This window comes from Talpa europaea (assembly GCF_964194135.1).
Source record: "Talpa europaea genome assembly, chromosome: 12".
Lineage (NCBI taxonomy): Eukaryota > Metazoa > Chordata > Mammalia > Eulipotyphla > Talpidae > Talpa > Talpa europaea.
In genome coordinates this window covers 91,857,262-91,881,840 of record NC_140079.1, presented here as the reverse complement: position 1 = coordinate 91,881,840, position 24,579 = coordinate 91,857,262, and the positions used below count along the sequence as shown (strand labels likewise).

Below are 24,579 nucleotides of genomic sequence, written 5' to 3'. Positions count from 1 at the left end.
TTTGGCTACACATTGGTGCCATCAAAAGAATTTTAAAAATACTGCTGTCTAGATTTCATCTTGGTTATTGGAATTTTCAAAAGCTGGTGTAAAGTCACCATTTTTAAGCACAGTGAATCTCAAACTTTAATGTGTATTTGAACTATCAGGGGAAATTTGTAAGATTCACATTCTGCCTCAGCATGGTGGGCTGGGTCCTGTGCTTCTACATTTCTGCAAGTGGTGCTGGTGCAATGCTCCTGTCGGTAGGTGGGCCCTGTTTCTCTAAGAAAAAAATATATTCTATATTTTCATAAGCTAAATAATACCATCCAGATTCCTTTTTTTATGGAGGAGTGGAGACCAAATCTCTATTTTCAAACACAACATTTTCTTCAGATATTGACTTTCTTGCTCCGATGAGTTGTAGCCAAATGATTTCAGCACTTTGGAGAGAAGCACAAGCAATTGCTTTAAAGGTCCAGTACTGGGCCTCCCTTGGTGGCGCAGTGGTTGAGCGCTGGGCTGCGAGGCTGCCTGCAGCCTCTGCAGCGCTGGTTTGTTCCCCGGCCACTGGCGAGGGTCCCACACACAAAATAAATAAATAAATAAATAAATAAAGGTCCAGTACTTAAGGACCTACTAGGCTGAAATCTGAAATCTGTGTATAAAAGTGTCTGTGAAACAATTACTGTGGCAATATCATGTGCAAGATTGTGCATGCAAGTTTTAAAAGGCACATAACTCTTTGTCTTACCTGCCAGTAGTCTGTATTATTTAATCTACAGTCTTTGTGGTGGATCCTCCACTCTGCCAGATTTCATCAGCCATGAAATAGAACCCATGATATTATCCCTTGATGTTTTCTGACTCCTCATTAAGGGAATTAGAGGATGGCTTTAGCCTAAATAGCAACCTTGGACGATGCAGAAACTAGCGGGAACAAGCTGCTAATTTAGGAGAGTGTTGAATGCCAAGAAAAACATGTCAAGGGTGCCCGGTGAAGTAGCTCTTGGAACCAAACAGGACTGGGCTTAAATACCAAATCATAAATTACTTGCTGTGACCTTGAGTGCGCTTAATTTATTCCCTGTAGGACTCAGTATTTACATCTCAAAAATGGAGATAACAACAATCTCCTTCGGTCATGCTCAGCGAAATAAGCCAGAAAGAAAAAGAAAAATACCAGATGGTCTAACTCATAGCAGGAATCTAGAAAACTTAAATAAGGAACCAGGAAAAAGAATAACTATAAGAAAGAAAATATCAAAATCAACAAACAACTATGAACCAGAGATACTCTATGGGGGGTGGGGGGCGGAGAAAGGAGGGCTTGGGGTCAAAATAAGGGGGTTGTAATTGTATGGGGAATATAAAAAGAAAATTTAAATAAATGAATAAATAAAAATGACTGTAATAGAAGTAGAAATAAGAAAAAAAAAACAACCTCCTTCAACAGTTGTGATAATTGAGGTAATAAGATCACATCAATTTCTCACTTAAAACTCCCCCAGTGGATTCCTAACAAATTCCCCACCCCCAGGCTCTCATCGCTGTACCTGATTTTGCTTGTGCCCACCCCCACCTGCTTTGTTCTAGTCCACTTTCCCCTGGATTTCTATGCTTCAGCAATGCTAGTCTTAAATTCGTTCCACGAGCACTCAGGTCACCCCCCTTTCAAAGCCTTTTTAGTTACGGATCCTCTGGCTGGACACCTCATTGTCTAGCCTTCGCCTTTTAATTTGGGTTCCAGTTCCACAGCTGCCTAACTCCCTGATTTAGCTAATGTTTTTGCCTGACCCCAGTTACTTACTATTATTTGTTACCTAGCTAAGTTTCCTATTATTTCTAGTTCCTAAGTGTCTCAATGACTCTTGTTTGTTCCTTAATCTTGCTCCGACATTTTACTAGCACCTAAGACAATGTTCCTGCACAATCCTCAATCATATTTTCAGTGCCGTTTTACGATGCTTTCACACACTGATTTCAACTCTTGGTCTTTCTCCAGCTTAGGTGCTGGCTCTTTAAACCAACTGCCTTCCTTAAAGTGTTTTCATTGAGACCATCTGAGTGAGATCTGCTTCCCTCCCAGACTGCGGCTGATATGTTGGAAATACAGCCAGAGAAACACATTCTAAAAACTCCCTTGAAAAACTATTTGTGGAGTTAATATACACCACGATGAATATTTCTTCTTGAGGTTTGATCTGGATCCTTCATACTGCAGTTTACATCTCACATTGTCTTCTTCTATCTCTGGCGGAGAGAAATATTATGTTACTGCCATTCACTAGGTAACAGAGATTCACAGAGCAGATGAGGAGGCATCGCTCTCCCCTGTGGCCCTGTTTTTGCTCCTTTTTTTTTTTTTTTTTTTTAATTAACAGGAGAGGTCTGCCTCGCCATGTGGGTTGCTCCCTGGCCGGCCGGGGATGGAACTCATGCTGCAGAGGCTGCTGATTGCTTCATAGTGCAGTGCTTAACCCCTTGGGCCACCAGGGAGGCCCCCTGTTTTTGCTCCTTTTTAATCAGAAAAGTTTTCCTTTTCTGGCACGACAGTGACACAGTCTCCCAATAAGCCCAGGAAATTCACAGTGTCTATTTACCAGTAGACAAGAGCTTCTGATCCCCCTTGTTGTGTCTGGCAAGTATGTGGATTAATTGCACACTCTCGTAGAGGCTGAGCCACCACATTTAAGCTGAGTACACTAATAAAAGGATTATTATTTAACAGTTCAACCTCCATCAATTCACTTTTATCCTTCCTCCCTGCGTTGGTGAACAAAATTAATGAGGACGCTGTGGCCATGCCTAATAGCTTGTTTGCGAAGTTCTCAGCCAATTCTTTGCATGTGTCTACTTCCTTCTTAGCTTGTAAGTTTAATTTCATTCTCCAATGTGATGCAAAGATAGATTGTGACAATAGTTTGCGGGTAGCTGTCAGAACTGATGGTGGTTTGTGTGGGAAATGCATACCTAGTTTGAGAGCTGTGGTTAGGATTCCAGATAGAGTCACTTAAAAAAATCCTACCTCACAGGGATAGGTCAGACCAAGTGTTTTAATTATGATGCTGTTATAATAGAGCTCATGCTTGGATGACCTGGGTTTGATTGAAGACTTGGAAAACTATGCAGTATATACCGAACTCCAAAAAGGACACAACTATAATGTGCTCTTTAATGGTGGAGAGTGGTGAGTCAGAATCTTGCAGAGAAGGCAGTGATGCAGAGTGGAAAGAAGTGTTTGGTGACCTGGGCTCTACTCTGGATGTGATCATTCAATCATTCACCTCTTTGGGTCTGGCATCCTCGTCTGTGAAAAATGTACAACCAGAGGCCCTTTTAAATTCCTGCTATTAGCAACCACTCCATAAGGTACATATTGGAACTCCTCTGAGCCCCAGTTTATGGAGAAGAAATTGAAAGTTGTCAACATCGCCCAAGGCCACATAGAGAGTGGCAGTGTGCAAAGTTATAGCCCCTAATGACTGACTCCAAACCTTGGCTTACTGGTCCTAAAAGCTTTTACTCACCTTTCAGGCAACTGCAAACAAATTAACTTTCATATCATTTTCTACAGGAGGACAGTTACTCAGAGGTCTTCCAAGACTTATTCAAGGTCACACCTCTTGTAAATACAGAGTTGGGAGGTGAGTCTGTGGCTGATATGCGAGTCCAAGCTTTTATGTTAGATTTCCCCATACAGCTGTCACTTTCTCAAAGATGTACAGAGGACGTGATCTGGAGGGAATTCAGGTTTATACCCAGTAAGTTACCTAATTTCTCATGATAGGAAACAGAGTTTCGTGGTCTTAAGTTCTGGAATACATCTGATTGACGAGGAGACAGGTGGGACTCAGATCTCACCATTTTAGCATCAACAAAAATTATAAGTGAGATACTCATTTTAAAATTTTCCATCAAGAGCTCTGTGATTGCATGAACCTATATGTAAACACCAAACGCCAAGTGTGCACCATATTAGAATTTATTATAATACAAACAAGTCCAAACACAATATAGTATCTAATTAAGAAAATATGAACATTTACTAATTTTCTATGGTAACATTCTATTCCATTCTTTGAACTGGAATAGCCAACATTAGAGTCTTTTATGCACTTCAGATAGGACCTCTAGGCTGGACCAGGAGGTGGGCAATAGCAGTGCAAAGTAACCCTTTTCCAGTCGCAGACTGTTTGCAAAATGGAAATTCATGCCTTTCCACGGTCGGTCTTTTTCTGGTTTGTTGTCATCCTCACTGTCTTTCCCACGAGAATGTTCAGTCCTTGAGTTTTTCGATAAAAGACACAGCGTGTACAGGTGTAACATCACTGCATGCTCAGCCAAGGACACAATCACACAAGAGAAGTACGAGTGAACGGTCTTTGAAAGAGGCATCACAAAAGCCTAGACAAGGTGATGGCTGAGGCACCACCACCAGCAGCTGTTGACATGACCGACTTCCAAAGTCAAGGCTTTATTTCCAAAACTGGCCTGAAAGGAAAAAACTGGAATCTTCTTAAAAAAATTATTATGTCCACGGTTATTACTATAAATAATAATAAATTAAAAGTCTTTAGATTATCTGAAATAAACTCTGAAAAGGTTAGGAGATATGTATGGACCTAACCCAAGGGCATTCATGTACATTTTCACCAGAAGATAACAATTCATTGGAACGCCTTCAAGTATCAGACCTCTTTTAAAAACTATTTGTCAAAATAGAAAATGCACTCAGAAGGAAACGAGGTCAAAAATACCACGTGGGTAGCCACTGTTTTTAAGAGAAACTATAAATGAGTGTATGAGGAAAACATTTCAAACACACACCCAGTTTTTCTTTTTAAACAACTTTGACATCACCATTAAAAACGTGGAGCAGAGACCACTGGAATCCACTCCGTATTTTCCATCTTACATTCGCACGAAGGAATTGCTTAATCTTTATTGATATTGCACTGTGACTCATTCATGTATAGCTCAAACTAGCATTTTGAAGAGCTATGCATTTAGAAAATAAATAAATAAATAAATATATATATATCTATATATTCGGTGTAGGTAGCCTTTGGTCAATGTTCATTCATAAGGGGGTGTGGTGGAATCACATCGTACACACATTGAATGAACATGTATTCAACTGCACGTGCTTGGCAGAAAAGAAACAGAGAGAACGACAATCCAAGGAAGGTGGGGGGACCTGCCCACCATTCCACTCTCTGTGCATGTGCCCTGGGGACACATGTCATGGGGAGATGTGAGTCTGCTGGTCCCTCGGTCAATCAACTTCCATGCACCTAAGTGAGTGGAGGCAACTTGCTGTACCACTGCCACTCATATGGTGGGTCCCCTAAAGCAGGCAAATCTGTCTTGTCCTCAACCCAAGACATAGCAACCTCTTCAGTGCTGGAGAAAAACAGTAGTGTTAGTTTTTTTTTTTTAAGGATAGAATATGGTCTCAACACTCCTTCCTGAGGACTTTGCAGTGGTGATTTGGCTCTGCTGGATTTTGTTGTTGTTGTTGCACTGACTTTAGATTTTAATCTTTGGGTAATATGAGACACTACGGCAATCACCTAAAAAGGGTAGGAATTAGGATCATCGGGACTAAGATGACCTAAAATTATATTGAGTTAGCAATGAGGGCGATGGCTGAAGTTTAGGGATTGTGTTACATTTGGGCCTTTTCTAAACTCACTCATTTACTGCAAATTCCCTCAAAAAGATTAGACACGTCTTCCCCTTTAGGGCCAAAAATGCAGTGAAAATCTAGACCGAGAAGACAAGTGATGTGGGTGGATTGTCTGCTTTTGGCTTGGTCATCAAAAATATCAGCCAATGCTAGAGTCGTCATGTTGGGAGATTTCTTCCAGAATGGGGATAACTTCAAATACAGGGGATCTGGGAGAAAAGGTTTTTTTTTTTTTTTTTTTTTTTTTAAAAAAAAAAAGGGCTCAGAGGAACTCCAGTGTGGGTTTCCCTTTTAAAACACTGGGTCCTCGGAAGTCTGATAGAATCAGGTGAGTGTTATGAGTGTCAGTTTCCGGGGAAGCCCCTGCTAATCGCACCCTAGTACTATTCTTGGCTTGAACAGGCAAGAAGAGGACAAATAAATTCTTATTTTACCATTTTTCAAAGGATCTGGGTAAAATAGCTTCATGGAAAACTGGCACCACTCTCTGAGCCATGAGCATCAAAGGGCAGACAAGCAGACATGGGCACCTTTCCCTGTTAATTGTGTCTGCATTTGTGGCTGAAGGGCAATGCCAGCTGGACTGGGGGCGCAGAGCTGCAAACATCTCCTTTCACACCTGAAGAGCCACAGTTCCTGACCCTCATGAATTAAATCCAGCTTGGAAGTCACCTCAAATAAAACAAATCGGTGAGGGTTTCAGCAAGCAAGGAGGCAGGGTTGGCAATTCACCACGGCAAAGGCTTCCCTAGGAAGCGCAAGTGCACCGCAACAAGAAGCTCATTTGAGTAAAGGGATCGTACACAGCTGACATGAGGATGGGTTGAAACAATGGCAAGAGTGGGCTTATTTTTTTGTTTTTCTGGGCTCAAGAATTCCTCCATTCCTCCCATGCACCAGGCAGGGTCTTTGTTGTGGAGGAGATAGATTAAAATCTATACATAAATGACAGAGACTGCCTCTTAGACTCCAGGTCTGAGGGTCATGGTTATGTTGGTTTGGAACCTTTCTGCAGAAGCTCTGGTCAAAGTTTGGATGGGATGCAATCTCCTCTGTCCCCACAGGGCCATTCGATGTCTAAAGGTGCCATGACCAAGGGCACCTTGGAAAATTCCCAAACTGGTTAGCAGTGTCAGCTGCTGGGGACAGCACAGAGAAGCGATGAATGACCTCAGCTCTTGGAAGAAGAGTGTGGGCTCAGCTACGTGCTACTGTGGCTTGGTGTGTCACATAAATGAGCGGTTCCCAGGGACGACGAAAGGTGCCAAGGCCACACCATAGACTATTTCTCTACTGTGTGTCCTTCCTGGCCATAGGATGGTGGTGCAGCCTCCAACGGCATTTTCAAACCAGTAGGAGCTTTGGCGGCCGGTGTGACTTGGTGAAAATAAATGCATAAGTGAAGACACGATTCATGCTTTTTATTCTTCTCTTGCATCTTTTCTCATCGACCAGTCTGAGAGTTGCTCAGTCTGTGGAGACAGGAAGTCAGGTGAGCACTCTTAAGGAGAGCTGTTCAGCCACAGGATGGGCCACCTCCCATCTGGAAATGGATCACTCAGGGGCACTAGGTGCCAAAGCTATGGGGTCACGGGGAGACTTTTATAGGCTTTCCATTTTTGTCGTACTGGTACACCAGCATCTTGATACAGTGCGAGTTGGCTGGTGAGATCCAGGGGCTACTCGTTATGGAAAAGTTATGGTTGGTGTAGAACTGTACGGGTTGTTTCTGGCACTTGAAGAAGGCCTTGAGGGTGGCGGCCGCCATGGTGCGGAACCGCTTGCTGATGAAACAGTAGAGGAAGAAATTGATGGCTGTGTTCAGAAGGGCCAGCATGTTGGCAATGTCGGACAAGATGTGCACTAGCCAGCGGTTCTGGATGGGCGCCCCATAGAGGTGGTAGAGGATCATGATGATGCGGGGGGCCCAGAGGGTAGCAAAGATGGAGGTAATGGTGAACAAGATGGCAGTGGTTTTCCCTGTGGAGTAACCACGGAGGCGGAAATTACTCTTCCTCCTGAGCTTGTACACGATGATTGAGTTCAAAATGAAGAAGATGGAGCAGGGCACCAAGTACACCGTGAAGCAGTGAATCCAGATAAGCACGTGATGTATGGAGGTGCTGCTGTAATCCTCAGTCCAGATGTTGGGCCACCAGTAGTAAGGGATGCTGGTCAGGAAGCAGGTGACATAGACACTCACGATGACTTTCCTGGTGCGGGCTGGGTAGGAGACCGTGTGGTACTTGAGTGGGTGGCAGACTGCAATGTACCGGTCGATGGTTAATGGAACAGTAATCCAAATGGAGGTGTGGATGGATGAGAATTCCAGCACTTCTATGATCTTGTTGGGCACCTGAGGAATCTGCATATTCAAGATGAAATCTTCCAGTAGGAAGTCCACGAACACGATGAAGAAGAGGACTAGAATGTCAGCAGCGGCGAGGGCCAGGAGATAGTTGTAGGAGGACTTCTGCCTTCTAGCTACCAGCTGAGAGAGGATGATCACTGTCAGGATATTTGCTGTGGAAAGAAGAGAATCTGGTTTATCTCTACAGCAGGGTGCCTTTATTGGCGATGAGGGTAGGTGTTCATGGGGTACTCAGATGGACAGCAAGGGGTGGAAGCAGTACTTTTGAGGAGCAATCTTGGCGCTACAAGTGCATCTCATACAAACATCTGGATGCTATTTTGACAAAGCTTAATGTGCATCTTGTCATTTATTTCCCCCCCCCATAGTCATGGGACATAGTGTTGGCATCATCCTCTCTTCAGAAATGAAACGGGGCTCACAGAGCTCAAGGAACTCACGTGGAAGCACACAGACAGTCATGGTGACAGCAACCAAGCCTAGATCCCCTAATCCCAGATCACATGCTGCTGCTTTTGTCTAGAATATGGTCCTGGGATGGTTTTTCCTGCTTCCCGGTTCATGCAGGACACTAACTAGAGGACCTCTTAAAAACCTTTTTAGAAGTTGTGTTTTAGGACCTTTCCTTTTTAAGTGGATTTAGAAGTGAAGGAAGGGAGAAGAGCATGACCTTCAGTTAATTTTAAAAGAAGTTATATTTATTTTTAGAGGAGGCCATCTAGAGACATGGCACCTAATTACAAATAATAGCAAAGTAGATTTCCTTTCTGCTCTTGTTCTCTGACCACCCAAGGGCCCCTCAGGGCAATCACAGTGACCCTGTTGTCTGTGCTTGTCTGTGTCTACATCACACGGGGATGTGTAGTTCTTGAGCAGATAGTAGCGATACGTTATTTTTCTTGGGGCGGGATTTGTTTTGCAAATGTTTCCACATCATTTTGGTGAGTCGTTAAAACCAGTGTCTGTCTGAAGAAGACACATCTGAAAAGTCATTAGGGACTCACTCTAAACTGATTTTCCACTGGATAATACCTGGAAGTCCCTCTACACATGTATTCTCATTAATTGTCTCAGTCAACCCTGAAATTTGAGCATTTTAAATCCTACTTGGCTAACGAGGGTCTCAGAGAGCTTATGTCCTTATCTGAAGTTCAGTGGCAAGGGCATTCTGCCTCTGTCACTTTCTCTCCAGCCTTTAAAAACACAACAGTGTAATAGTTTCCATGTAAACATGTCTTGTGCACACCTGGTACAGTCATCACTCTGATTAAACACATTTTAAAATCCGGCCATTATTGGCTACAGTGCTCCTTAAAAAAGGGAGGACAGTAAGATCTGACTGAAGTCTCTTTGAAATTGCTTTGAAATTGCTCGATTCCCATCCATCCCTTCCCTCGTCTTTCTCCGGAGGCAGCTCAGTGCCGGCCTTCAAGGCCAGGTTTGAGTGCTCTGTCTGGCTTCCTTTGCTCCTGAACCTGCTGTCTACATCCTGCTTTTTTTTTTTTCACTCAATATTGTATTTCTGAGGAACCCAGGGTGGACCAAATTGATGTTGCAGACAGTTTCCACTCAAACAACATGTGGGTGGCCGGGTATTAAAGAGATAAGTGAAAACACAGTGATGAAAGTGGGGCTGGCGACCAGCTCTAGAGTGAAGCCAAAGGCTTTGGAGGAGGATGTGGGTCAAGTCTGGCCACTTTGACCTAATCACACAGAGCCAGAGCTTCACGGAACTGTTGTTGCACCACCAGGTCAGACGCCTTCCCATGGAGCTGGGAGCATCGCGCTCAGTGATACGGGCCTGAAGTCTGAGGCTGCTTGGTGTTCTGTCCTGGCTGCACTCTTGAGTCACCCTTTGATTCTGGGCAAATTTATTCAATTCCTCTGTTCCTCAGTTTCCTTTTTAATAAAATGGTCAATAAGAACATCAGCTCATAAGGTTGTTCTGAATGTTCAATGAACATTTTTATGAAGTGGTTAGAAGAGGGCCTGTGGCTTGGGGTCAGTTCTCAATGAATGTCAGCTGTTGGATGAGTCCATTTACTCAACAAATAGTAATGCCTACATGCCAGGCACTGGATGAGGTGCTGGAGATGCAGGATAAACAGAGTGACAAATTCCATTATCACAAGGTTCATAATTCAGTGGAGAAGACTGACAATAAATAAGCACAAAAGAACCTTAGGGCAGGGATACTATACAGAATAAAACGAAGGGGTGAGGCAAATTGACAGAGATGGTGGTTGTTTTAACTTTGAAAAGTGACATCTGAGTTCATTTGAGGACAAGATCTCCAGGAAAAGATCTGTGGGAAGAGAATTCTCAGCAGCAGCAATGGCAGTGCAAAGGCCCTGGGGTAGAACGAGCTTGGTATTCATGGAACTGAGAGAAGGCTCTTGTCAGTTCTGTGATCTCTAGAGGAGGAAACTGAGGCTTAGATTTTGAGGTTTTACTCAAAGTCACATACTGAGTAAGTGGGCGAGCCAGAAGGCTACCCTAGCTCTCTCTGACTTTCCAGCATATTAAGTTCTGTTTGATTTATCTTTCACCATTGGAAAGCATTCTCAGCTGGATGAAAGCATTCTCAGTGGTTCCCTAGGTTGCCCCTGAATTGTCGTCGTTTCTCAGAACTTCTTTTGTCTATTCATTAAATAACACCCACAGTCTCTCCCTCCCCCACCCTTCCCCCAGCCTATTAGGAGGCAGGAATGGATAAATGCCCGGGTCTCCTCAGAAAAACTATTCTAAGTATTCTGTAGAGAATGACTCTTCAGCATGGGCTCTTACTCCCCAGGTGAACTGCATATAGTGTAGTGCTAAAAATTCTCCATATCCAAATTCTTTAAAAATATTCCAGCCCCATCTAATTAATGCTTTAAGGCAGGCAAGTCATCAATGGCAAAGGAAATTGCTAGGTATTCATATCTGACATTTCCTCAAGTTCCTAGTAATTGCCTCTCCCGAGAAACGACCCCGCAGACACCGAGTCTCCCCTTTCTTTGGTATGGATAGATCTTTCCTCAAGGCAGCACCAAGAACATTTGGGGGATCCCTGTGATGAGAGAGGTGTGTGAGCCAGAGACCCAGAGAGGACTGGAGCCAAGTCAGTGTATTGATTTTCTGAAAAAGCAAGGGGAAGCTAGAGTTTTTGACTTGAAGGTTTGACATTTGCTATATTTCTCTGCATCAAAAAGTCCCTTCATTTCCATGGCGGTGCATTTTTCTCTGAAGACAAAGAGTGGTGTTGGTTGACAAGGTCTGTGTGTGTTTATTGTGGGTGAATAAACAAAAAACCAAGTCATCACACTCTGAAATTCCCATTTCTCAGTTTTCCTTTCAATCTAGCTGGCCCAAGAACCTGCTCTTTGGAGACCCATCCAAGCAAGCCCCAATGAACTTCGCCATCGAAATGTCGACGCTTCTGAAGACATTTCTCAGTGCTGTTGTTGGGCGGGTTTGAACTCCTGGTAACATAAAGCCCATGTTTTGTGATTGCAAAGCTTCTAGGCTGTATTCTCAGGGAACTCATTTCCTGCATTTTGTGTCTTCTTGTGATCAAACTTGAGAGGATTTGGGGAGTGGCTGAAAGACCAGCACAGGTTGGATGGTGAGGTCTTGGGGTACAGGGGGAAGAGGTCAAGGAGTTCCCGAGGTATCCTCTGTGTCTGTGCAGACCAAGAGGCCCCTGCAGCTGCCTTGCAGGGTGAGCTGGAAGGCGACCGGAACAGAGCATTGGCTGGGAGGTCTGAGTTTACATCTCTAAGTTCTGCTACGCTTCCTTTTTGGGGGCTTTGACAATTACTTTGTCAATTACAAAAGTAAAACTCACTTGTAAAAAATGAATCATTTTATCAGCATCTAATAATATTATTATTAGATGACTTTTAGTGAACATTCACTATAAATGGGGCACTTGATCTTCACAACCACCCTATGAGCTTGCTTATTTGAGAGCAGAGGCTCAGAGAGGTTGAGTCACTTCTTTGCAATCACATAGCTAGCAAGTGATGAGCCAGGACCTTCCAGCAGGTTTTTTTTTTTTTTTTTTTTTTTTTTTGTCTCCTGAGTTTAAACATGTAATTACTACATTAAAAATTTAGGAAGTATCTAGATCACAGCTGGCTCCCAATGGGCCCCTGTCCGGGATCCTTGCTTCTGGGTCGTCTTGTCCCCAGAGCTGGACCTGTGACTTACTTTTGACCAATAGACTAGGCAGGAGTTTCCCTTTTGAAAACTTGCTCCTGGGATGCTCCCTCTTGGAACGCAGCTGGAAGAAGTTCAAGCCACCTGGAGAGGCCACGTACAGAGACCCTGGCAAGATCGTAGCAAACATCCAACATCCGCCATGAGCCAAGCAAGTGAGCCACGTCCACCCCAATGGAACCCCCAAGTGACTGCAGTCTAGCGCCACCCCCCAACTGTAACTGCCTGAGACTCGAGCCAGAACCCCCCAGCTGAGACCCAGGACCATGATGAACCTAAGCTGCTGTCAGCCTCTAAGTTTATGGGGTGGTTTGCTAGCTGCCACAGATAACTCGAACAGATGATTTTAGTTAGCTCCAGGGTGTTTATAGCTCCAGGGTGTTTATATGCCTATAATTATAAGCATAATTAGTAATATATTAGATAATTACAACCATCACTGCAAAATGAGATCATACAATAATACTTTGTGCAAGTTGATTTTTTTTTTAAATTAGGAGGAAATCATGGACTTTTCTCCCTGTATCAATAATGCTCATGAAATACTCACCTATGATGGGTCATTGCTTAATTTTGTCACTTTTGGCCACGACAGAGCTTCATAAGTATCTTTGTATGCTTTCGTAGAATAAATTCCCCAAAGAAGAAATGCTGGTTTAGAGCATTTAATACACTCTCCTCACTCTGCTCCCTCCTCCCCTTCTTTCTAAAACATCGAAGAACATTTGGAAGAAGCGCTCGCCTTGGAGCTCCCCTTGTATAACTTTTTGATTGTGATGACAGTTGTGTGCAGAAGGACACAGACACCATAGTTGCTTGGTCCTCACCGTTCCTAAGGATGGGACAGAGAATTGCTTATCTGGGCTGTTTAACTTCCTGGGGTGACCTTCTGCAAATCCTTGTTCTCTGAATCCAAAATTATGTTCCTGTGAATTGCCAAAGTGAGAGCCACTCACCCCCTCGGCCCCCATCCTCGGCGATCTACATGCATCCTTCTTGCTTCACATTCTCTAGCCTTGTCTTCAGAAGTCAGTCCTCTTGTCCTGCAGATACACAAGGACCCTCGACATTGTGAGTGATTATTTTGGCTGCTCTTGGGAGGGGTCCCAAGGAAGGAGTTTTAGGAAAGGCAAATTTCTAAGCCTCCCAGGCAAGAAGTCCTTCATGTCCTAGTTTAGGTCATCAGAGACTGGATTCTGTGATGGGCATTGTCACTTAGAGACTGTCACCTCCCTCCTCACTACCTGTGCCACTCTGGATTTGAAGCGCAGGAAGGGGAATTAAAAAGATGGCATTGGAACCACGTGGTGTTGTCTTTTTGGCCTCTGTGGATGGTGCTAGGAGGTCTGTAGGAGGCTCAGTCTCTCTGAGGGCAGCTGTCCCTCCCTCCATGGGTGCACAGCAGCAGGCCATCCTTGCTTCCTGTGGTCCCTTGTGTCCCAGGGCAGAGGTTAGCAATGTGGAATGTCTTTCCTGTAGTCTGTTTAGGGGCACAGAATTGACTATGATCCAGTGAGATGAGTCAAGGAGTGGGTGACCACCCCATGGGAAAAGATGACCCTGAGGGGATGGCCTCTAGTTTGCAGAAGGGCTTTGAAGGACCACTGAGCCTTGTTGCTCTTTGCAGGCTAAATCTCACTCCAGGTATCCAGGGGTATAGGAACCTGCCTGAGTTGGAAGAGGTTGTGAAGTGTAGCAGTTAATTTTTCTGAGCCTCAGTTCCCACATCTGTGAAATGGGCAGCATAAGAAATCATACCCTCTGAGCTTGTTATGCAGGTAGATTTAAAACAAAGCTGTAAAATCATTTAGCATAGCTCCTGGCATACAGTGAGCACTCAGTAAATGTTAGCTTTGTTTTAAAACCCAGCCAGTCCAGCAGACCTTGCTACTGAGTTGGAGGCCAGACCCTATGCTGGAGCAGAGTAGGAGACAGTCCCACCTCTCAAGGAATCCCTGAGAAGATTCCAATTTCCCTCCATGGATCATTCCAGGCATTACAACCCTGTTACTCTACCTGGAAATTCTTCATCGCGGCTACCTCCCGCTCTGATGCAGCTGTATCCACCTCCCACATTTCCCTCTGCTTGCTGGAGAAGAGCGTTGGTCATTATCTAGGGAACTAAGCCCAAAAGAGCCGCTATTCTGTGATATCTCGGTTGTCTATTGTGTTCTCTGAAATAGCCTTTGTTCTTTTAAAGTTTTAGTTCCTGTTTTGATAGCTCTTTAATTTTCCCTGCAGCTTCATTATCATGCTCTTCTCTATTATTTTTCTCTTGGCGACTTCTATTTGTCACCATGTCTAGCACTTGAGTGGATGCTTTTTAAAACGAGGGTCAGTGTTTCCTCCTTTCTTTGACTCTCCCTTTCTAGGGTGTGATGCCAGCAGTTAGAACACAGTCTATGATGGGGATACTAAGACTGTTTCATCTTCAATTGATTGGTAGGGGCTGTTGGGTGCCATGTTGAAAAGTAATCCTAAACCATGCCTGGGCTCAGAAGTGCTATGATGGATTGGTGTTGTCTGCTATAGTAGAATAAGTGCTAGGGATTTTCCATGAGGGTCTGGTCTCTGGATGCATGATGCAGCCTTCCTGGCATTTCCCAGAACTGAACAAAGCAGTGGTTTCCAATGAGCGTAGGCCAGATGTCGTTGAGACCTAGCAATGCCCTCGGCAGAGCAGTCTGCAGTCTGACTCAGTGGGGCAGGGTTGGACGCAGCTGTCCAGTGAACACAGAGCAGAAGAAGGTCGGACTCCTTAAAACGAGAGGTTTGTGATTTGGAGTCTGGTAGAGCTGGGTGTGTACCCCAGAACTGCCCATTACTAGCTGGCACTGTTGGGTAAGTTGTATAAATGCAGTGGGTTTCGGATTCCTCATCAGTAAACTGAGGGTGAGGTTGGGGTCTGGCCAAGAGGTCTGCTGTGAGAAGTAGAGGGAATCTAAGCCCTGAGTCCAGCACAGGGTCATGGTCATGGTCATGACGTGTGCAGGGGACACACAGTTCTGCTAACGTGGTAAGCTGAGCCAGGTGGGGACTCCACATGGAGAAAGATGCGTTGGTGAAGTTAAGCAGGAGTTCACCTGGTGGTGCTCCAGGCGGGAGCACGGGTGCTCGAAAAGACCTCTGACTCATTTCTTAATCTGCAAGTGTCCCCAGACTTCTTGGATTTGTTAAGAAACCTGCAGGGTTTCTTGGGTTCTGACATAGACCCCTGCGTGCTGGCACAAGCCCCTTCTTAGGACTCAGGGTCCAGATGTGCAAAAAGAGCTAGAAAAAGGAGGGGCTCATAGCTCGCATCCAGGGAAGGCGAGTGGGATTAACAGGCCGTCAAGACAAAGAAGGGCTCTCCAGGAAGCGTGAACAGCATGTGCAAAGGCCCGGAGATGTGACAGTCTCCCCCGCACTGTCTTAGCGCAGCTAACAGTTCCCAAGGACTTTCTGAGTGTTGGGTCCTGGGCTCATTTCTCCATGTGCCTGTGGCTTATTTCCTAGCTATACACACTCAATATTAGCTCATGTAATCGCGGATGCTTGGTATCTAGTATTTGATCTGTATGAATAAAGCTGGGACTATTTTGTTCCTTATTGTGGGTGAGAAAGGCTGAGGCTCAGGACGGTGAAGAAGTTGGCTGAGGTTAGATGCAAAGACATCCGGCGTCTCTCTGAGTTCTCCCATGACCAATATCTAGCAGGCGAGAGCCAAGCCCATTTCATAAGAGCTGGTACATTTATTCATAATTCCCTTTAGTAAGCATGTGTGGCTCACTTGCTAGAAGTTTTACTTGAGTTCAATTTAATCCTCAGATACTTGGGAGATACTGTCACTGTCCCCCTAAAGAGACGAGAACACTGAGGCTCAGGGGTTAAGAGACTGGTCCGATCGCACATTAAGTGTGTGCTGGACTCGGATTCAAACACGATTTATTAGATTCTGGAGCCATTGCCAGTGTCTAGACTCTCATTCATAAACTGCTTGTCCAGATGTGTCCAAAATTAGCGGGAGGGGGCTGATCATTCCATAGAACAGGGACATCTTTTTCTTCTTCCTCTCCTCTCCCTTTTTTTATTTGAACAGTGTCTGTCAGCGGGCCTCTATGTGGCCTGAGGAAACGAGAGAAGAATCCCTTCAGAGGAGTTGTAGGGTTTTGGAGAACACCCACCACCCTGAACCGCTGGGAGTAGGAGTAAGCGGAGGGAACTGGGGTACAGATCATGAGCTCATCTCTCCCCACCAAAGATCTAGTTGTTTCCGTGAAACCCGGGGCATGACCGGGACTCTCTCCCTTGCTCCCTCCGATGCTACGATGCGCCCCATGGGCTGATTCTCCCTCGAGTTTCGAGTTGTCCTGGGTGCTCCATTTCCACCCACCCTGCCAGCCCCTGACTTCCAGCCGGTGACTGCCCTGCATTCACCAGGATGCTCATTTGTTTGGCTGTTCTGTGGACCCAGGGGGATGGCCACGGCGTGCCAGGGGACCTACAGGAAGCCAGAGGCTTCCGGGCTCTTCGTCTGGAGTTCACTGGGTGTCAGGGGCTAATTGTGGCCCTGCGCGGGTTGTCGCTGTTTGATTAAACAGCTTGCACTAAGCACCATCCATCTGCCTCCAATGACTGTCAGGGGTAGGTATTTTTAGCTTCGGGCAAATAGCTTATCAATTGTGCACACAAAACGCAGCCTACACAAAGCCTTCATTTTCAGTCGCCTGTCTTCTTCAGGCAGGCAAGGACAGGGAGAATGAAAGGAGATTGGTGCTCACTTATTTATTAAATGTTCAACAAACATTTACTGAGCTGCCCACATACACCAGGCACGGTGCTAGACCCAGGGATGCAGCCCTGTGCAGACCCACAAGGGGTTCATGTCCACATGGAGCTTATGCTCCTTCTCGACTGAGCAGAACTCTGCTTGGCTACTTACTAGCTCTGCGACCTTGGGTAAGTCACACACTTCTCTGGATCTTCTGTTTTCATCCAGGAAGCATGGGCGGCCTGCGCTATGAGCCGCTCACAGTGCTGAGGCTGCCGGGGAGAGGGGGGCAGAAGGGAAAGCAGTTCCCTGACCACGAGGCAGGTGTGCCCCAGGAGACCCAGGTTTCCCTGGAGCCCAGGGAGAGAAAGGTGCAATGAACCCCAACATCTGGGTCAGGGAAGGCTGCACAGAGGCAGGAAGGGGGCGGCAGGCACTCCAGGATCCAGGAAAGACAGGAGCAAAGGAGGCAACACAGTAAACAACTAGGAACACAATAGATGAACTAACAATTCTTCTGCCAATCATCCAAGCTGTCTTTCTAGCTTTTATGGCACCCCTTCCCAGGGTCTGTTTCCCTGGGACAGCTGGGTGTCCTGCAGCTAAGGTCACTTACAAGTCAGCTGTTGACTCTGCACCTCCCGCTGCTTTGTAATATTAGGTCTGCACCAAGCGTCTCTGATTTAAGGGAAGTCAGAGCAATACTATGTGATGTCAGGATAAAGCAACTTAATATTCACACATTCCTGAGCATGCGGTGATGGTTAAGCTAGATACCCAGGGTTCCATTGCTACTGACACCCCCAGAAATGACCACAGTAACTGGCCCTGGTGATTAGGGAGGTACTTCAGGGGCTCCCAGCATCACTGCAGAAAAATAAATGACATGGATTCCAGAGCCAGACTCTAGGGTTCAAACCTGCCTCAGTCACTTTCTAGCTGTGTGACCTTGGGCAATTTACCGAACCATTCTGTGTCTCAGTTCATCATCTGTGATAACATGGCACCTGCCACAGGCTTTCATGAGCACTGAATGAATTAATACAGGACAAGTGCCCAGAATAGTGTCTAGTAGCACCACTACTGTTAGGTTAGAAATCTTGAAAGGTAGGACGTGCCACTTTGCTTATTATTGTTAACATATTGTCAATTTCTTACACCATTTCTGGCATACAGTAGGTGTTCAATAAATATCTGTTGAATGAATGATCGAAAGATTATGCATATAGATTAACACAGTTTGGTTAGGATCGGTGAATTGTTTTGAATAGATTGGAAGATTACTAAGGGTTTACTGCAGAACATATCAGGTGAGATGACCAAGGGTCATTGGACATTAATGAGAAATTAATTTAGTGTTCACTGTGAGAGAGAGATCTTTGGAAACTATTAGCTCCTCAAGAAGAGGTTTTGTGCCAGAATTTTCCATGTGACTCCAATTCAGTTAGACATAAATTTAGTGATACCCAACCATGTGCCAAGGTTGATCAAGCTGTTGGAATGAGATCCAATCCTTGGGCTCATGGTGCTCAGAACTTACTATTAATAAATAAATCACCCCCAGGCAGCCCAGATATCAGTTCCCTACCCCCTGCAATGTCTCTGTGTCAGGGCTTGTAAACTCAAATGGCAACAGGGGCCATGCAGGTAACAAATGTGGGGTGTGGCTACATGGGGGACTTTAGGGAGTTGGACATGGAGCTCATGTCCTTTTCAAGAGGGCAGCCACTATTTTGTTCTACTTGGTGGCCTCCCATGAGGGAATGATGGTCAACTGTGGACAGGGCTTCAAATGTTTCATGAGAGACTTGCATGCAACACACACACACACAGTGTAGCCCAGGGGTTGCTGGCTTGAGACCTCTGCTCTGTAGCCAAAATCTAGTGTCTTTGCACAGCCCACCAGATACCTCTACATAAGTTCCCTTCTGCAACCCAGGGAAAAACACTTTGCACTTTGCTTAATCAGCTGTAGCCTGAATGCACTGCACTCTTTCTAACCCTCGTAGCATTGCATTTTTTTTCTTCTGCTCTGCGGTTCTTCTGGAATGCCTTCTCTGCCTACACCTTCTGCTGGCAGACTTTTTATTTTTAAAGTCTTCCCAGATTTCAATGTGCCACGTTAAGCACCTCATTGACTTGAGTACTTAACACATTTTTGTAATGATCTCCCTCAAGAAATTTATCACCCATTCCTTGAGGACCCTAGAAGGCAGGGACTGTATCTCTTTTCTCTGAACTTCAAGGATTTATTACAGGGCAGTCAAAAAGGATGCCTGCTGTCATTGCTTGTGGGATAAAAGAGTAACGAGATGCATGGGTGCATGGATGGATGGACAGATGCATGGATGGATGGATGCATGGATGGATGGATGGATGGACAGATGGACACATGGATGGATGCATGGATAGATGGACAGGTGGCTGGACACATGAATGGACATATGGGTGGATGGATGGATGGCTGGATGGACAGATGGACACATGGATGGATGCATGGATAGATGGATGGACAGATGGCTGGATGCATGGATGCATGTATAGGTGGATGAGTGGATGGATGGATGGACGGACTTGCCAAGGCACTCGCTTTGGTATATCCGCTTGCTATTACTTTGTGCTATTTTGTTATATGCATGATGACTCAACTTTATTCCTTTATTTTCTTCTCTCTAAACCCAGAGAACTTGTGGGAACTTTTGCCTATCACCGCCTATGATAGCTGCAGGATCTGAGTTTAGATTCTCCTTTTACTTGCTTGGGCATGATTCTTAACTGGTTTCTCATCTGTGCGATGGGGCAGGGACACTTCCCTGCAGGTTTGTTAAGAAGACTGAGTGACTTGACATGTGACACTCCTGCCTCATGTGCACTAGGTACTCCAAAATATTATTCATTTCTCAATTGAGAATGATAGTTTCCTAGCACATGCACGCTTGCCCCGCTGAAAAGTAGAGAGCTTATGAGCACTGATTTTAATGGGGTCCAATCCCAACTTTGCCAATGCTTTGCAAGCCTGGCTAAGTGTCTTAAATCCACCGTGCCTAATGTCTCTCATCTGCGAAACAGGGATAATGATACCTGTCTCATAGGGCTCTTGCGGGAATTAAATGAGTTAATGCAACTCAAGTGCTTAAAAGAGTACCTGGCACACAGGACTCAGTAAATGCTATTTCTGGGGCTCACCAGCTTAGCCCAAGAGACTGGGGTGAGACGGAATTTGCATTTTCACCAAGACTGCTTAGACCAGCCTCTCTCCCCTTCCTCCTACCATAGATGCTGACTACAGACTGTAACCTGGTTACAAGTGGACACATAGTAAACCAGAAGAACCAATTTCTTCCCTCCTGGACCTTCCAGCCTGGCAGAAGCCAGATAGAAACCAGAGACAGCACACAGCGGAAGCCTGCTATGAGAGCGCTTTAGGAGGGGGAGCAAATCCCACCTACAGGATCATGGAGGGCTTCTTGGAGGACGTGGCATATGTGCAGTGACAAGAAGAAGGAGCCAGTCATATGATTGGGGAGCAAAGCATGCTAACAAGAGGGAACAGAATGTGCAAAGGCCAAGAGGAGAGAGAGAGAGAGAGGGAGAGAGAGGGAGGAGGGAGGGAGGGAGAGAGGGAGGGAGGGGGGAAGGGAGAGAGAGAGAGAGAGCGCATGAGCAAGAGGATAGCTGTTGGAGCAGCTGGAAGCTCAGTACAGAATGAGCTCACAGACCAGCGGCTTGTGGGGTAGATTCTGGGGTGCAGATATGCCTTTAAGATGTTGGAATCATTTGCCATATTTACAAATCGGAGAGCTTCAGGTCCAAGGGAGATTTGAGCTTCTTTTGAAAATCAGAGGGTCAGGATGTGCTGGGCCCACATGTCCACTTGGGGCTGCCCTCCAGCTCGAGAGAGTTCCCCACCAGGTCTCATTTATGTTGTTTGCTGGCCCCTGAGGTGAGAGAGTTGGGAGGAGGCCTGGCTGGAAAAGCGCTAGAGAAGTCGCAGCTTTTGATCTAGAGGGGGAAGCAGGCTGGAGTTCGTCCTGAGGCAACGGAGAGTCACGAAGGGCTTTAAGCACTCAAGGGCTTTACTAGGTAAGATGCTTATTGTACCAAACCACAGATACCCCTGAAGGGAGATGAGAGGGCGGAGAAACAGAGTTTTTTACCCTCTGCACTGAAACTTATAAACATGGGTTGGTGGTACAGCTTCTCTACTCGGTGTCATTTGGTAAGAGGCCGCAGCAATGCTGAGAGACAACCTCTTCCTGCCTTGGGGTCCCTTCCTCTCCCCTCTTGGGCTCACAGGGGAAGTGCCCACAGGTGGGGGTATCTGTGCCAGGGACCATGGATGGACAGGGACTAGGCCAGGCCCAGAAGACAATGACTACTTACCCAGGGGCCTCAGGAAGCAATTTTCTGTGGCTGAATAGTTTTTTGTGCCCATGCACACAAGCCAAATAACATGTAGGTCAGAAGGTATTATTATATGGACATGGCTTTATGTTTGGGAACTAATACAAACCTACCTCTGCAGCTGGGAGGTGGCATCCATGCCACCCAATCTGGGTTCAGCAGGTAAAAGATGGCTGAGTGACATTGGAGGCGCTGGTTTCTTTTCTGGCTTTGGGACACAGGTTGGATGTCACAGAGGGAGCAGGTTGGATGTCCTGGCCCTGTGGTAACTAGCATGGGTGCTGGAGCCAGGTCTGACACATGCTGCTGTGTGACCGTGGGTAGCTCACATAACTTCTCTGTGTTTCCACTGCTTATTTGTAAAGTGGGGCAGGTTGTTAGTAAGTTAATGCATAGGAAGTTCTTGGAAGAGGTGGGTGCATGATTGGTGCTGCTGGAATTGTGGCCTCCATGCGCTTCTCTCCATCCCATTTCACTCACCAGTCCTGCCTACCTGCTGCTTCAGCTACTGGGCACCACTGGACCTGAAGTCTCTGGACCTTTGCCTGTGCAATTCCATCTTCCTGAAGCATTCCCTATATGCACTCTCGAGGACTCTTCTCCTTGACCCTTGGTGAACCAGCATATCCTGCCACCAGGATGACAAATTGATGCCCCCATGCTTTGCAGCACCTCTGTCTATGACAAAACAAACTGCTTTCCTTTCTCCTCGAGGCAGCGATATCATTTCCAAGGGAGGACAGGGAAGGTGTCAGTAGCAAAAACAAGTGTTTTTCTTTCTTTCAGAAATAAGATAAAATATAAATAATAATACAGTAGTAGCGGGAACAGTGGTGGTGATGATGGTGATGATGATGATGATAGATGATTCTATCCCCTTTTCTGCCATGAGCAGAGTGATCTTAATAATAAAAAGAATTCATTTCCACTTAGCAATTTCTAATAGTCACTTCTGCCTCCCCCATTTTAAAGGTGGCTATTATAGGACCCTCTCTATAGAGGTAGGGGATTTAGGACTAGGTGTATAGAGTTGCCCAAGATTGTATAGCCAGTAAGTCAGAGTCAGGATTTGAACTCAGGGCTGTCCAACTGCTACATTTTCTAGAAGGCAGGATGACTTAGAGCCACTGTTTCCACTGATGCTCAAATTGGCTGCAGGACAATGCAATCCCTGGCCTGCTGGTCTACCTCTGGCTGGGTGCTGCCTCTTCCAGTATGCCTGGACCTTCCTCACTGCTCCAGGGAACAATGGCCTTTCTCTGCCTGCCCAGAGCTTCCTGGAATGAATAGGGCACTCCTTGGTTGAGTGAGGAAGGGATGAGCTTCTTTCTTGGCAGAGGGAACCACAAGTGCAAAATCAAGGGAGTGTGAAAGTATGCTGTGTTTGCAGAACTGTGAAACGACAGGCTTGGCGGACCGCAGGGAAATGAGGGATGAGAATTCAAGAATCCGGTGCGATAACCTCAGTGAAATTGCTTTGCAAACTCCCAAGGTTGTTGTGGGAACTGAAGGAGACAATGCATGCCAAGAGGCTTTGCACACTGGAAAGTGTCAGGCAGATGTTAATTGTCACGGGATGTTTCAGAGGTAATCTGATTGGTATTAGGAGCGAGATAGCAGAAAATTAAAAGATGGCTAATTTTTCTCAAATTCACATCCTTAAGAGCATTCATAAATGAAAAATTTTAATTTCATTGCTCATATCTCCTTTTTTTCCAGATGAATAGATAGTAATAGATTTCAGAAGCTAATACAAATTCAGTCAATTTCCTGGTCACTATCAATTACAGAGCTGGATTTTGAGATTTGCAGTAATTTTTTATTGCCTGCTTGTAAGACCACATCCAGCTAGTTTTTTATCCAAATACCCCTTAGAGCCTTCTCCCCGTCTTTTCTTGATCATCCTGATAGTGGCAGCAGTGGGAGTGCAGGTCTGGGTCTGTTTCATTTGGGGGTCACATTCTTATTTGCAGGCTCAGCACCTGACACTCAGTGGGCATTTGGTAAATACTTGTTTAATGCAGCTTCCGAGTTTTGATGGCACCATCATGCAGCTGAGTTGATGCATGAAATTCTTAGCTCCCTTGTCCCCCTCCCTTTGTTTCCGAAGCCATCTGCCTGCCTTTGCTCAAAAACTCAATCCATTTTCCTCATTCTAATAAAATAGTGTTGGCAAACCAATGTAGCTGATATAAAAAACTAAGGCTATTAGCAAAGAATCCAAGTTTACAGTTTAGCCAACACGATACAATAGGAAACAGAGGTAAGAGATATAACTAAGAAGGCATAACTATTATTTTTTGCAGCTAGTATGATAGTATGTTTAGAAAACTCAGGAGAGTGAGCTGAAATATTATTAAATATTAGAACCAGCAAGAGAGTCCTGAAGACCAAAGCCCTTAAAAATTATGTCTGAGATGTGATGTACAACAGTGAGACTATCATTGATAATACCGTATTGCATATTTGAAAGTCGCTAAGGAGATCTTACAATCTTGATCACAAGGAAAAAATTGTAACAATGTTTAGTGATTGATGTTAACTAGATTTTTTTGTAGTGATCATTTCTCAATAGACACAAATATCATCAAATCATTATGCCACATATCTGAAATTAGTTTAATGTTGTACGTCAGTTGTACCTCAATAACAACAACAAAAGACCCCCAAAGGCTAACTGTAACAGAAATGGCTGATTAGCAACTGGAAAGGGAAGGAGACTAGGCATAGCATTCTAAGCCCATGTCCTGAAAGGCTGCAGGAGCAGAGGTGGGGAGAATGGACTCCTTTCTAAGCCTGGGCTACACATTGTCTCCTGGGTCCCCAAACAGCTCTCACTGTGCCCAAAGTCTCCCATAAAACTGCTCTGACGAAGGCAAAACCCAGTGTGCCTGTTGGGGGTGAGATTTCAGCCCACTTATTTGTGGATTTGTGGAGACATGTCTCTACCTCTGACATGGACAACCTTTGCAAGTCTATCCCCCTAAGGTGGGTGTCTCAACCCCCATCTCTATTTCAGAGGGTCACAGCTTTAATGAAAACACCCCAAGAGCTATCCAGACTGACAGCACTACTGAGCCTGCACTCCTTTGCTTGCTGGCAGATGGGAAGCAGGCCCCAGTGCCAGAGGCTGGCTTTGTCGTAGCACTGACTGCATGACCTTGAGCCACTCAATGA

The 24,579-nt window shown here is 45.4% G+C and overlaps 1 protein-coding gene across 1 annotated transcript in view; it reads right to left on the bottom strand.

Annotated features, from left to right (window-relative positions):
• Positions 1-7,262: 7,262 nt before the first annotated feature.
• Positions 7,263-24,579, bottom strand: part of GPR139 (G protein-coupled receptor 139) — a gene marked incomplete at both ends in the record, with an annotated part of 33,208 nt that continues 15,891 nt past the window's right edge. The window contains one exon of the mRNA XM_084250384.1: positions 7,263-8,197. Within this exon, the coding sequence (XP_084106510.1) occupies positions 7,263-8,197 (935 nt within the window). The remainder of the gene's footprint in view (positions 8,198-24,579) is intronic.